At 53.7% G+C, this 11,666-nt stretch overlaps 1 protein-coding gene across 1 annotated transcript in view; it reads left to right on the forward strand.

The window, feature by feature from the left end:
* LOC122365292 (uncharacterized PE-PGRS family protein PE_PGRS54-like) overlaps positions 1-11,552 on the forward strand; it is a 31,217-nt gene extending 19,665 nt beyond the window's left edge. The window contains exons 7-13 of the mRNA XM_043336400.1: positions 3,771-4,661; positions 5,096-5,614; positions 5,886-6,416; positions 7,663-8,483; positions 8,802-9,001; positions 9,202-9,295; positions 10,573-11,552. Coding sequence (XP_043192335.1) covers positions 3,771-4,661; positions 5,096-5,614; positions 5,886-6,416; positions 7,663-8,483; positions 8,802-9,001; positions 9,202-9,295; positions 10,573-10,847 — 3,331 coding nt within the window. The 3' untranslated portion in view covers positions 10,848-11,552. The remainder of the gene's footprint in view (positions 1-3,770; positions 4,662-5,095; positions 5,615-5,885; positions 6,417-7,662; positions 8,484-8,801; positions 9,002-9,201; positions 9,296-10,572) is intronic.
* The last annotated feature ends 114 nt before the right edge of the window (positions 11,553-11,666 follow it).

Raw genomic sequence — 11,666 nt, forward strand, 5'->3', positions numbered from 1 at the left:
TTTGGTAAAATGCGACTATTTAGAATTTAGATGATTTCGCCCTCTGCTCTGTTGCCAAACTTGACATGAGGCATTGAGGTCAAATCTTAAAAGCGAAAGCGTTTTGAAAGGCCTATCGAATGAGTTGTTCCGCGAAGCTCTAGCTCTTTAGTTCACGAGTTATACGGTAACGGTTATTTGTGAAAATATAAAAACAAGAATTTTTTCGTCGTAATCTTGTCTTTGTGTTTATCATAATTTTATCATAATTTCATCTTCAATGACCTCAGCGATGACCTAATCGAAAAATGACCTCTACGATTCTGAAGCATCCTACAGCGATCTGTTGCTTTTCTCGTCTTTCTAGCCTTCTTAAATTATGATCGGGTTTGGCCGATACGCCCCCCCCCCCCATGGCTGATTGCACGCGTTAGAGAGCTATCGAACCCACTTTCAGCGCGCTATAGCTTTATATGTCCTCGAGTGTCGAAATAGGCGAAACTTTTCCTTCAATGAACATGATGACGTGGGCTTTGGTCTGAACAGCAACATGACTTAAGTAATTTCTCCATGATTTTCGACGCTCTTTAGAAAGCTGCCTACCACCGCACTTGTCGCTACGTGACCCTGGAGTCGGGTTAGAAGGGAATATTCAAACACCCCTCAGGGGCGTAAAACTGGAAAGCCTGGGGCCCTGCTCTGCGGGGCGCGGTCGAGCTAGGCTAGAGCCAGTTCGGGATGTTTACAAGCCCACGTAAAGCCCTAAAAAATCTGCATAGAGCACAAGCCTTCCAAGACTTGGGGGTTTAGATATCAACAATCGACATGGTCTTTTGAGACCTGCGTGGTGGCTATCAGAGGTCGGTGGGCCCCTCAAAAGCCGGTGCAGGAGCCTCGGGTGTCAGTTTGGAGCCATCATGGACCGGTGTGAAGTCCTGATGAATACCAAGGCGTCAAACCCCTAGACGTCAGGGTGGGGCCGGGCGGTGAGGCAGGCACAGACCTGAAGAGAAGAGAAATTTTCAGATGTCGGCTTGGCATCTTAACACCGCGTGGTTCTCTTGCTCAGTGACCCGACCTGACCCCTCCCCAGACACCCACCGTGTGGTGGGGCCCTGCATGGCTTTCTCAGAGGCTGACATATCGTACTGCGGGACCTCCATGAGCCTCAAAAACCTCTATGGGCCCCCTCACGCTTGGGGTAGGCTTCCTGAAGCATAAAATCTGAGTCTTGAGATGGGCCCATTAGACATGAACTGGGCCATCAATATACATGTGGTGAGTTGACCTATATCAAACATGATATCGGCTCAATCAGGATTGGGATAGGCCCTCTCAGACCCAGACCAGGCACGGAGTACGGACCCTCCCACACATAGGATGATCCTTTCATTCCTGGGATGAGTCTTCTCAGGCCTGAAATGGGCCCCTCTCAGGCCTGAAGTGGACCCTCTCAGGCCTCAAATAGGTCCTCTAGGACCTGAAATGGGCCCTCTCAGGCCTGACATTAGCCCTCTCAGACCTGAAATGGGCCCCTCTCAGGCCTCAAATAGGACCTCAAGGGCCTGAAATGGGCCCCCTCAGGCCTGACATTAGCCCTCTCAGACCTGAAATGGGCCCCCTCAGCCCGTAAATGGTCCCTATCATGTCGAAAAAGGGCCCCTGGCCCCTCATACCGTAACTGGGCCCTCTCAGGTCTGAAATGGTGCCTCTTATGCCTGAAATGGGCCCTCTCTGGCCTCAAACGGGCCCTCTCTGGCCTAAAACGGGCCCTCTCTGGCCTAAAACGGGCCCTCTCTGGCCTCAAACAGGCCCTCTAGGGCATGAAATGAGCCCTCTCAAGCTTGAAATGAGCCCTCTCAAGCTTGAAATGGCCCCCTCAGGCCAAAAATGGGCCCCTCTCAGGCCTGAAATGGGCCCCTCTCAGGCCTGAAATGGGCCCTATCAGGCCTCAAGCATGCCATCTAGGGCCTGAAATGGACCCCTTCAGGCCTGAAATGGGCCCTCTCAGGCCTGAAATGGCCCCTCTCAAGCCTCAAACAGGCCCTTTAGGGCCTGAATTGGGCCCTCTCAAGCTTCAACTGGGCCCCTTCAGGCCTGAAATGGGCCCTCACATACCTGAAATGGACCCTCTGAGGCCTGAAATGGCCCTTTCATGCCATGGAACGGGCCCTCCTAGGCCTTGGATTAGTTCAATCGGGCCTTGGATCACCCCTTAAATCATAAAATGGGACTATATATCCTAAGGGGGGGGGGGCTATCAGGCCTGAAGACTGTTTTTCAGTCCTATGACGGACCTTGACATTAGTGATAAAAAGATTGTCAGGCTGCATAACGTTACAGTTCGAATCGACGGTGGGCCCCTAGGATAACAGACGGGGGTGAGATCTCACCCCTTTCACCCCCCTGGCTGCGCCACTGAATAAGAGTGCACTGGTGTTTAAGACCAGCATGAATTGTTCTTCAGCGATTGTCCCTAAATGGCCCTAACTCTTCGCAGGTTCTACACTTGCGTGGACTGGTTCGGCGACGGCAGCTCCTTCACAGTCTACACGCAGGACTGCGCCCCGGGAACCATGTTCGACGCCAACATGAACGACGGGGACGGCGGCTGCAACTTCCCCGGTGCCATCGAGCCGCCGCCGGCCTGTCTCGGAGAGGCTGGAGCGGAAGGAACTGGAGAAACTGCTGGAACTGAAGGAAGTGCCGGAACTGGAGAAAGTTCTGGAACTGGAGGAACTGCCGGAACTGGAGGAAGTGCTGGAACTGGAGGAAGTGCCGGAATCGGAGGAAGTGCTGGAACTGGAGGAACCGAGGGCACTGGAGGTGCAGGCTCTGGAAGTGCTGGAACTGGAGGAAGTTCTGGAGCTGGAGGAAGCGAAGGTACCGGAGGAACTTCTGGAACTGGAGGAAGCGAGGGAACTGGAGGTACTGCTGGAACTGGAGGAACTGCTGGAACGGGAGTAAGTGCTGGTACTGGAGGAAGCGCAGTAACTGGAGGAAGTGCTGGTACTGGAGGAAGCGCTGGAACTGGAGGAAGCGAGGGTACTGGAGGAAGCGAGGGTACTGGGGGTAGTGCTGGAACCGGAGGAAGCGCCGGAACCGGAGGAACTTCTGGAACTGGAGGAACGGCTGGAACCGGAGGTTCTTCTGGAACTGGAGGAACTACTGGCGCCGGTGGCTCTGAGGTCGAAGGCTCTGGTGACGTTGAAGGATCTAGCGTGACCGGTGGCACTGGAGAAATTGAGGGCTCTGGGGATATTGAAGGCTCTGCATCGAGCGGCGAAGGACAGTTTACCTGCACCCAGGGTGGATTCTTCCAGCATAAAGACTGCAAAAAGTAAGTGTCACCAGACTTATTTACAGGTGTCTCAGAGACTAATTTTCCAAGACAAATACACGATCACACGTTTTGATGTAGGTGTGCTCACTGCTCAGGGTAACAAGGTAGGCGGTGATCCAATTAGGTATAACGTCTAAGTTTGAATGCAAAATTTGCTGTAGGTACCGCAGATGACAACGGCATGACTGACAAACTTAGAGCCACGGCATACATCAGATGATCAGACACCATTGCTGCTGATGAACTTGTTGATGCCGAACATGTGCGCTCCTTATAAACGCAACTCGTAATGCAATGTACTTGAAGGCCATCACCGGATCAATGAACAATAATGCCGTCATGGCCGAGTTTCCAACCAATTAGGTACCTAGGCGACTTGTTGAAATGACTTGAAAGCGAGAAGGCTCTCCAAGCCGCTAACTCTCTTCTCCACCTTTCCCTCCGCCAGGTTCTACGAGTGTGTTGACTGGAACGGCGACGGTTCCCTGTTCGGCGTCTTCACCAAGGACTGTCCGCCGGGAACCATGTTCGACGCCAACATGAACGAAGGCCTGGGCGGCTGCAACTTCCCCAGTGCCATCGAGCCGCCGCCCGCCTGCCTCGGTGAGGCTGGAGCGGAAGGAGGCACTGGAACCGGAGGAAGTGCAGGAACTGGAGGTACTGCTGGAACTGGAGGAAGCGAGGGAACTGGAGGTACTGCTGGAACCGGAGGAAGTGCCGGGTCTGGAGGAAGCGAGGGTACTGGGGGAAGTGCCGGGTCTGGAGGAAGCGAAGGTACCGGGGGAACTTCTGGAACTGAAGGAAGTGAGGGTACCGGAGGATCTTCTGGAACTCAAGGAAGTGCTGGAACTGGAGGAAGTGCTGGAACTGGAGGAAGTGCTGGAACTGGAGGAAGTGCTGGAACTGGAGGAAGTGCTGGAACTGGAGGAAGTGCTGGAACTGGAGGAAGCGAGGGCACTGGAGGAAGTACAGGCTCTGGAGGAACTGCTGGCACTGGAGGAAGCACTGGAACCGGAGGAAGCGCAGGTACCGGAGGGAGTGCCGGGTCTGGGGGAAGTGCCGAAACTGGAGGAACTGCTGGCACTGGAGGAAGTGCTGGAACAGGAGGAAGCGAAGGTACCGGAGGAAGTGCCGGAACTGGAGAAGGTGCTGGAGCCGGTGGCTCTGAGCTCGAGGGCTCTGGCGATCTTGAAGGATCTGGTGTGACCGGTAGCACTGGAGAAATTGAGGGCTCTGGCGACATTGAAGGCTCTGGCGACATCGAAGATTCTGGATCGAGTGGTGAAGGACAATTTACCTGCACCCAGGGTGGATTCTTCCCGCATGAAGACTGCAAAAAGTAAGTATTTCCAGGCTCGTTGACATTATGCCCCACAGACTACAGTTCTCCGACCCAAATACGTCATGCAACCCCTTGCTGTAGGTGTGCGAAGGGTGACAGAGTAAGGCGGTGGTCCAATACTTAAGTCAGTTTGAAAGAACAAACGAAACGATCACGCACTAGAAAGCGCTTATAAGCGACCAACAACATAGCAGTCGCGGAATACATTAGACGCCGTTCCTTTGTAGACCTTGTTGCTTACCTACACATTCGATCTCTATAAAGATGAGTTACGTTTTTAATGAAGGCTTTCAACGGACAACCATCCCAGTGCCGCCGGCGGCCAATGGCGGCACTAACCTTGCAGATTCATAGCTAACCGACCTCTTGAAGTGACTTCATAATCAGCCTTTGCAAGCGACTAACTATCGTCCCACCTCTCTCCCTGTCAGGTTCTACGAGTGCGTTGACTGGAACGGCGACGGCTCCCTGTTCGGCGTCTTCACCAAGGACTGTCCGCCGGGAACCATGTTCGACACCAACATGAACGAAGGCCTGGGCGGCTGCAACTTCCCCAGTGCCATCGAGCCGCCGCCGGCCTGTCTGGGAGAGACTGGAGCGGAAGGAGGTGCTGGAACCGGAGAAAGTGCTGGAGCTGGAGGAAGTGCAGGAGCTGGAGGAAGTGCAGGAGCTGGAGGAAGTGCAGGAGCTGGAGGAACTGCTGGAACTGAGGGAAATGCTGGAACCGGAGAAACCGGCAGTTCTGGCACCGGTGGCTCTGAGATCGAAGGTTCTGGCGATCTTGAAAGCTCCGGTGAGACTGGTGGTACCGGAGAAGTTGAGGGCTCCGGAGAAATAGAGGGCTCTGGCGACGTTGAAGGCTCCGGCGACATCGAAGGCTCTGCATCGAGTGGCGAAGGACAGTTTACCTGCACCCAGGCTGGATTCTTCCCGCATGAAGACTGCAGGAAGTAAGTAAAATGACAAAGCACGTCCCACAGTCTTTGCCCATGACGTTCTCATAGCAACTCCTGGTCATGCACACGAAGGTATCAAATTATGAGCTCACTTCTGTTGTGCTTTTCATTATTGAAAGGACCTTCGAGGATACTGGTATCCTTACCCGGTAACAAGCAGATATCTTATGCTAAAACCCTCTAAATATCATGCGACATATACATGGAATAGGTCTCAAGTGTTGTGCAGCATTGGCACGTTGTGACCTATATTTAATTTCCGCAGGTTCTACACTTGCGTGGACTGGTTCGGCGACGGCAGCTCCTTCACAGTCTACACGCAGGACTGCGCCCCGGAAACCATGTTCGACGCCAACATGAACGACGGGGACGGCGGCTGCAACTTCCCCGGTGCCATCGAGCCGCCGCCAGCCTGTCTAGGAGATGCTGGAGCGGAAGGAGGCACTGGAACCGGAGGAAGCGCAGGAGCTGGAGGAACTGCTGGAACTGGAGGAAGTGCCGGGTCTGGAGGAAGTGCTGGTACCGGAGGATCATCTGGAACTGGAGGAAGCGAGGGTACCGGAGGAACTTCTGGAGCTGGAGGCAGCGCTGGAGCCGGTGGCTCTGAGGTCGAAGGCTCTGGCGATGTTGAGGGCTCCGGCGAGACCGGTGGCATTGGAGAAGTTGAGGGCTCCGGAGAAATTGAGGGCTCAGGGGAAATCGAGGGCTCTGGCGACATCGAAGGTTCTGCATCGAACCCCGAAGGACAGTTTACCTGTACCCAGGGTGGATTCTTCCCGCACGAAGACTGCAGAAAGTAAGTGTTTCCAGGCTCATTTACAGTGCAACCACACACTGATTTTCAGCCCAAATGTACCATTTTACCTACCTTTGATGTAGATTTGCTATCGGCGTAACAAACTTACAGGGTGATTTTTTTTACTTGTTAAAAAGTAATGAGGTTTAGTGGAGTTAAAATGCAAATATATATGGTAAAATTATATACCAGCATGACGAGCATTCTGGGACATTTTGATTTCATGCAGACACGATGTGAAGGAACGTCCATCGTGTATTTTACTTGTGCTTGAAGTTACCCCCTCTCTCACCGACACGAATCAGCCCGCCTGAGCACGTGTTGAACAGCACCATGGACTCACGTACTCATTAGGCGGACTGAAAAGGCTCCTATCACCAATTTTCAGCTCTGCCAGATATTTCCAATGTTTTCTTGTTATATCTGCCATACCTGGGTCCAAAAACTAGAAGTCTAGAAAAGGCAGGTCGAGGATTTTGCTACTGGCGGCCCTGGTGGTGTCTGATTCGCTGTTTTTTGTTTCTCCCTGAAGACTGATTATTCAGAGGTTGCACATACGCCAGATGGACCGTTTGAAGGTCATTTATGACTACAAGCTTGTTCCTGCATTATTTAACGTCTTTCTGAGGTATCTCCTTGATGATCGTATGCTTCGAACTGCCTCAATGCTTCAAAATCATCGTTTTGTGTCGTTCCTTACTGAACGGCGGTGGACCATGCGTGCCCGATTGGTGGGACATTTTCAGGCTCCATTGGGGCCGAGGCCTTCGGTTAAAAGGGACAAATCATGACACCATACAAAATGTCCCAGATTTATCTATCACGTGCATTGCTTTTTTTGCACAAGATTTTTCGATTTAGGGACCACCATTGACGTTTACTTTTTAACAATTAAAAAAATCACCCTGTAGATAGTGGTCCATACACTTTACCGATCAAACAAAAAGATGCCTAACGCACCACCGCAAAGACTTAGACTGACATTACAGCCACGGTTATATATAAGACGCGGTTCCGTTCCAGATCAAGGTGATTGCGGACAGGTGCGATCTACATTATCGTTAACGAAGGGGTGACCTCGCAAGCGGCCTTTCCAGGCGACTGACAATCGTTGATCCTCCCCATGTCATTTTCTTCGAGTCAGGTTCTCTATCTAGCCGACTTCTTCAGGTAACTTCAATGAGTGTCCCAGCGATCAGCCTTTGCAGGCGACTAACTATCGTCTCCACCTCTCTCCCTCCGCCAGGTTCTACGAGTGTGTTGACTGGAACGGCGACGGATCACTGTTCGGCGTCTTCACCAAGGACTGTCCACCGGGAACCATGTTCGACGCCAACATGAACGCCGGCCTGGGCGGCTGCAACTTCCCCAGTGCCATCGAGCCGCCGCCCGCCTGTCTGGACGGAGCCGAGGGCGCCGTGGAGGGATCGGGACAGGAGGGCGAGGGAGGAACTGCTGGAGGATCTGGCGAAGGGTCTACTGGGGTATCTACTGAAACTGGCGGATCTACAGGAACGGGTGGAGAATCAGCTACTGGTGGATCTGCTGGAACTGGCGGAGAATCGGCTACTGGTGGATCTGCTGGAACGGGTGGAGAATCAGCCACTGGAGGATCTACAGGAACCGGTGGAGAGTCGGCCACTGGAGGATCTACTGGAACTGGCGGAGAATCGGCTACTGGTGGATCTGCTGGAACGGGTGGAGAATCAGCCACTGGAGGATCTACTGGAACTGGAGGATCTACAGGATCTGGCGGAGAGTCAGCTACTAGTGGATCTACTGGCACTGGCGGAGAATCAGCCACTGGAGGGTCTACAGGAACTGGTGGAGAAACGACCACCGGCGGCTCTGGCGAATCTAGCAGTGGATCTGGCAGCAGCTCCGGCGGCTCCGGTAGCTCTGCGGAGTTCTCTCTGACCTGCGGCCGCTCCGGCGCGCTGCGCCACCCGGTGTTCTGTAACCAGTTCTACAGGTGCGAGTGGAGCGGAAAGCTCTGGTCGTTCGTGGTCGGCGCCTGCTCCGACGACCAGATCTACGACGAGCAGCAGCAGACCTGCGTCCAACGACGTGAGTAACGCCGGGGTAATTATAAATGGAAATGGAGGGCATTGATTAGTTAGCTAGTTAATCAGAGTTGGAAGCCATTGCGTTGCGTAAGCTTGACGAATGTTTGATGAAGGCAACGACGACGCAAGCGATTTTCATCGCGTTTGACCTCAAAGAAAGGGAATTTCATGGATATCTTTTTTATATAAAAGTGTTTTCTTGGATTTTCCCTCGCCTTAATGTTCATTTTAAACAAAACAACCATTCGGTGTCATACTTGCACAAAAAATCACCCAAACCAAAACTGTCAGCCTGACCACCCTCTCTCCCTTTCCTCAGCGGCCGGGGAGACGTGTATGGCCATGGGCTTCGGCCTGCCCAGCGGAGACGGCGACGGCGCCCTGCCCGGCGGGGTGCTCCCCGACGGCACCTTCCCCGACGGAGAACTGCCCGACGGCGCCGAGAGCGACGGTGACGGCGTCGTTATCGACGGAGAGACGGTGCAGATCCCCGGCAGCTTTGCCAACGACGGCAGCGAGGTGGGTCTGCGGTACAGCCCAGCCGAGTATCGGATAATTCACCGGAGATAACGGCTGGCATCGCTTGGGTAGCTGATATGCTACGAGGAATGCTGAAGTAGACGCCGGCTGAAGCTCCATATTTGATGACAAATTCTATTTTCAGTTGTTTAAATACTAATATTGAGCTTTCCAATGTGACGTCTGGTGATTGTTCCCAGGACTTCACCTGTGAGACGGAAGGGTTCTTCGAGTTCCCGGGCGACTGCGCACACTTTTACCGCTGCGTGACGCTCGACTCCGGAGATCTCACCAGTAAGTACTCGGTAGTCGCGAGACATTGAGCCGATGGGACCGACGCGGGCTTGACCTTCTTTGGATCACACCTCAACTCCGCTCCAAGGGACGCAAGGCGGAGGATAGGCGAAAGTGAGCTAGTTCCAGTCGAGTTTAGGATAGTTCATTCACCGTTCATTGGTAGGTGTCTTCAAGGGAAACCCTAGAGGACGGGAAATATACTAATCACGATGGGAGAACGGTCCTAAGTCATTATTTATATCGCTGATTCTGACCTCAGCCGATGTTGAGATATAACACCTCGTCCACAACATCCCTGACGCACCATTTGTGACCTGTTTCTGACAGATTTGTCCTCCCCCCCCCCCCCCAGCGCTTTATGCACAAGTGTCCCGAGCTGTACCATTTGTTGCCTATGTCTGACAGTTCCGTCCCCGCCCCCAGCTCTTCTGTACAAGTGTCCCGAGCTGTACCAGATGTGACCCGTGTCTGACAGTTGTATCCCCGCCCCCCAGCTCTTCTGTACAAGTGTCTCGAGCTGTGCCAGTTGTGACCCGTGTCTGACAGTTGTATGCCCGCCCCCCAGCTCTTCTGTACAAGCGTCTCGAGCTGTACCAGATGTGACCCGTGTCTGACAGTTGCATCCCCGCCCCCAGCTCTTCTGTACAAGTGTCCCGAGCTGTACCAGATGTGACCCGTGTCTGACAGTTGTATCCCCGCCCCCCAGCTCTTCTGTACAAGTGTCTCGAGCTGTGCCAGTTGTGACCCGTGTCTGACAGTTGTATGCCCGCCCCCCAGCTCTTCTGTACAAGCGTCTCGAGCTGTACCAGATGTGACCCGTGTCTGACAGTTGTATCCCCGCCCCCCAGCTCTTCTGTACAAGCGTCTCGAGCTGTACCAGATGTGACCCGTGTCTGACAGTTGTATCCCCGCCCCCCAGCTCTTCTGTACAAGTGTCTCGAGCTGTGCCAGTTGTGACCCGTGTCTGACAGTTGTATCCCCGCCCCCCAGCTCTTCTGTACAAGTGTCCCGAGCTGTACCAGATGTGACCCGTGTCTGACAGTTGTATCCCCGCCCCCCAGCTCTTCTGTACAAGTGTCTCGAGCTGTGCCAGTTGTGACCCGTGTCTGACAGTTGTATGCCCGCCCCCCAGCTCTTCTGTACAAGCGTCTCGAGCTGTACCAGATGTGACCCGTGTCTGACAGTTGTATCCCCGCCCCCCAGCTCTTCTGTACAAGTGTCCCGAGCGGTACCAGTTGTGACCCGTGTCTGACAGTTGTATCCCCGCCCCCCAGCTCTCCTCTACAAGTGTCCTGACCGGTACGTGTACGACCCGCGCCAGCGCCGCTGCGAGTCCGTCGCCCGGGCGCCGGCCTGCGTCACAGACTCCTCTGCGGTGCTCGAGCTCCGGACGCCCCTCTTCGTGCACCAACTCCAGGAGAGCCAGCTCAAATCGTTCTTCCGGCGCCCCGCCAACCCCCTGCTGAGGATCGGCGGCGGCAGCGACGACGGCATGCCCTACTACGAGATGAACGGCCTGCGCAGGGCCAGGGGCGCCTATTCTCCCTAACTTACTGCCACCTATCGGCATGACGCGGAACTACAGATTCCGCCTCGGGCCGCTGCCGTTTGCGGAGCTGCCGTCGTGTGGGGACCATTTAACGCCCTAAATTCGGGGCGGTATTTATTATTGATCTGAGTTGGCAAAGTGGGCATTTCGAGCATTTTTATATCGCGTACACGCTCGAATAGTGGCCGTTTGGGCGGGACATTTAACGCTATACTTGTGCCAACTTGTCGGTGTGTGTTAGGAAGTGTGGACGCCAACGCGTGAAATTCTCATGGACAAAATACGGCATTAAAATACCTGACTTGACGGACAGAAAGTGAGATGAGATTTGACCTATGTGCCGTTGGTAAAGTTCAATATTCGTGGCATTATTGACAATCACGATATTTTGATCCAGGTTATTATTATTATTGAGGTTAGAGTCCCCACTGAAGTGCGTTACGGACCAGGTTGCCGAGGCCCATGCGTCGGTGATTGTAAAGGTATGTGTGTGTGTATTGTATGTGAGTGTGTGGCGACCGGCCTCTCTCTCCCGTACCGCGCCGCCGTCCACGCTGTGATGAGATGTGATGTGATTATGTGTGACGGTAAGGGTGCATTCGCGGCCTGACGGCCATCCGCTAACCTTAGGAGGTATCCCAGGTATACAGGGCATCAGCTGCGTGTGAGCGGGCTCACACAGCCGAATAAAGGCGTGAAATGTGACAGCGACTTTGGTGACGCCGGGGTGTTTCCAACACTGGAGACACTTACTGTATGGTTACGGTAACGGATCATGTCAACAGCAAGATGAAGATGGATAATTCAGTCCTTTCCAAA

This window comes from Amphibalanus amphitrite, unplaced genomic scaffold (assembly GCF_019059575.1).
Source record: "Amphibalanus amphitrite isolate SeventyFive unplaced genomic scaffold, NRLGWU_Aamphi_draft 000729F_arrow, whole genome shotgun sequence".
Classification (NCBI taxonomy): domain Eukaryota; kingdom Metazoa; phylum Arthropoda; class Thecostraca; order Balanomorpha; family Balanidae; genus Amphibalanus; species Amphibalanus amphitrite.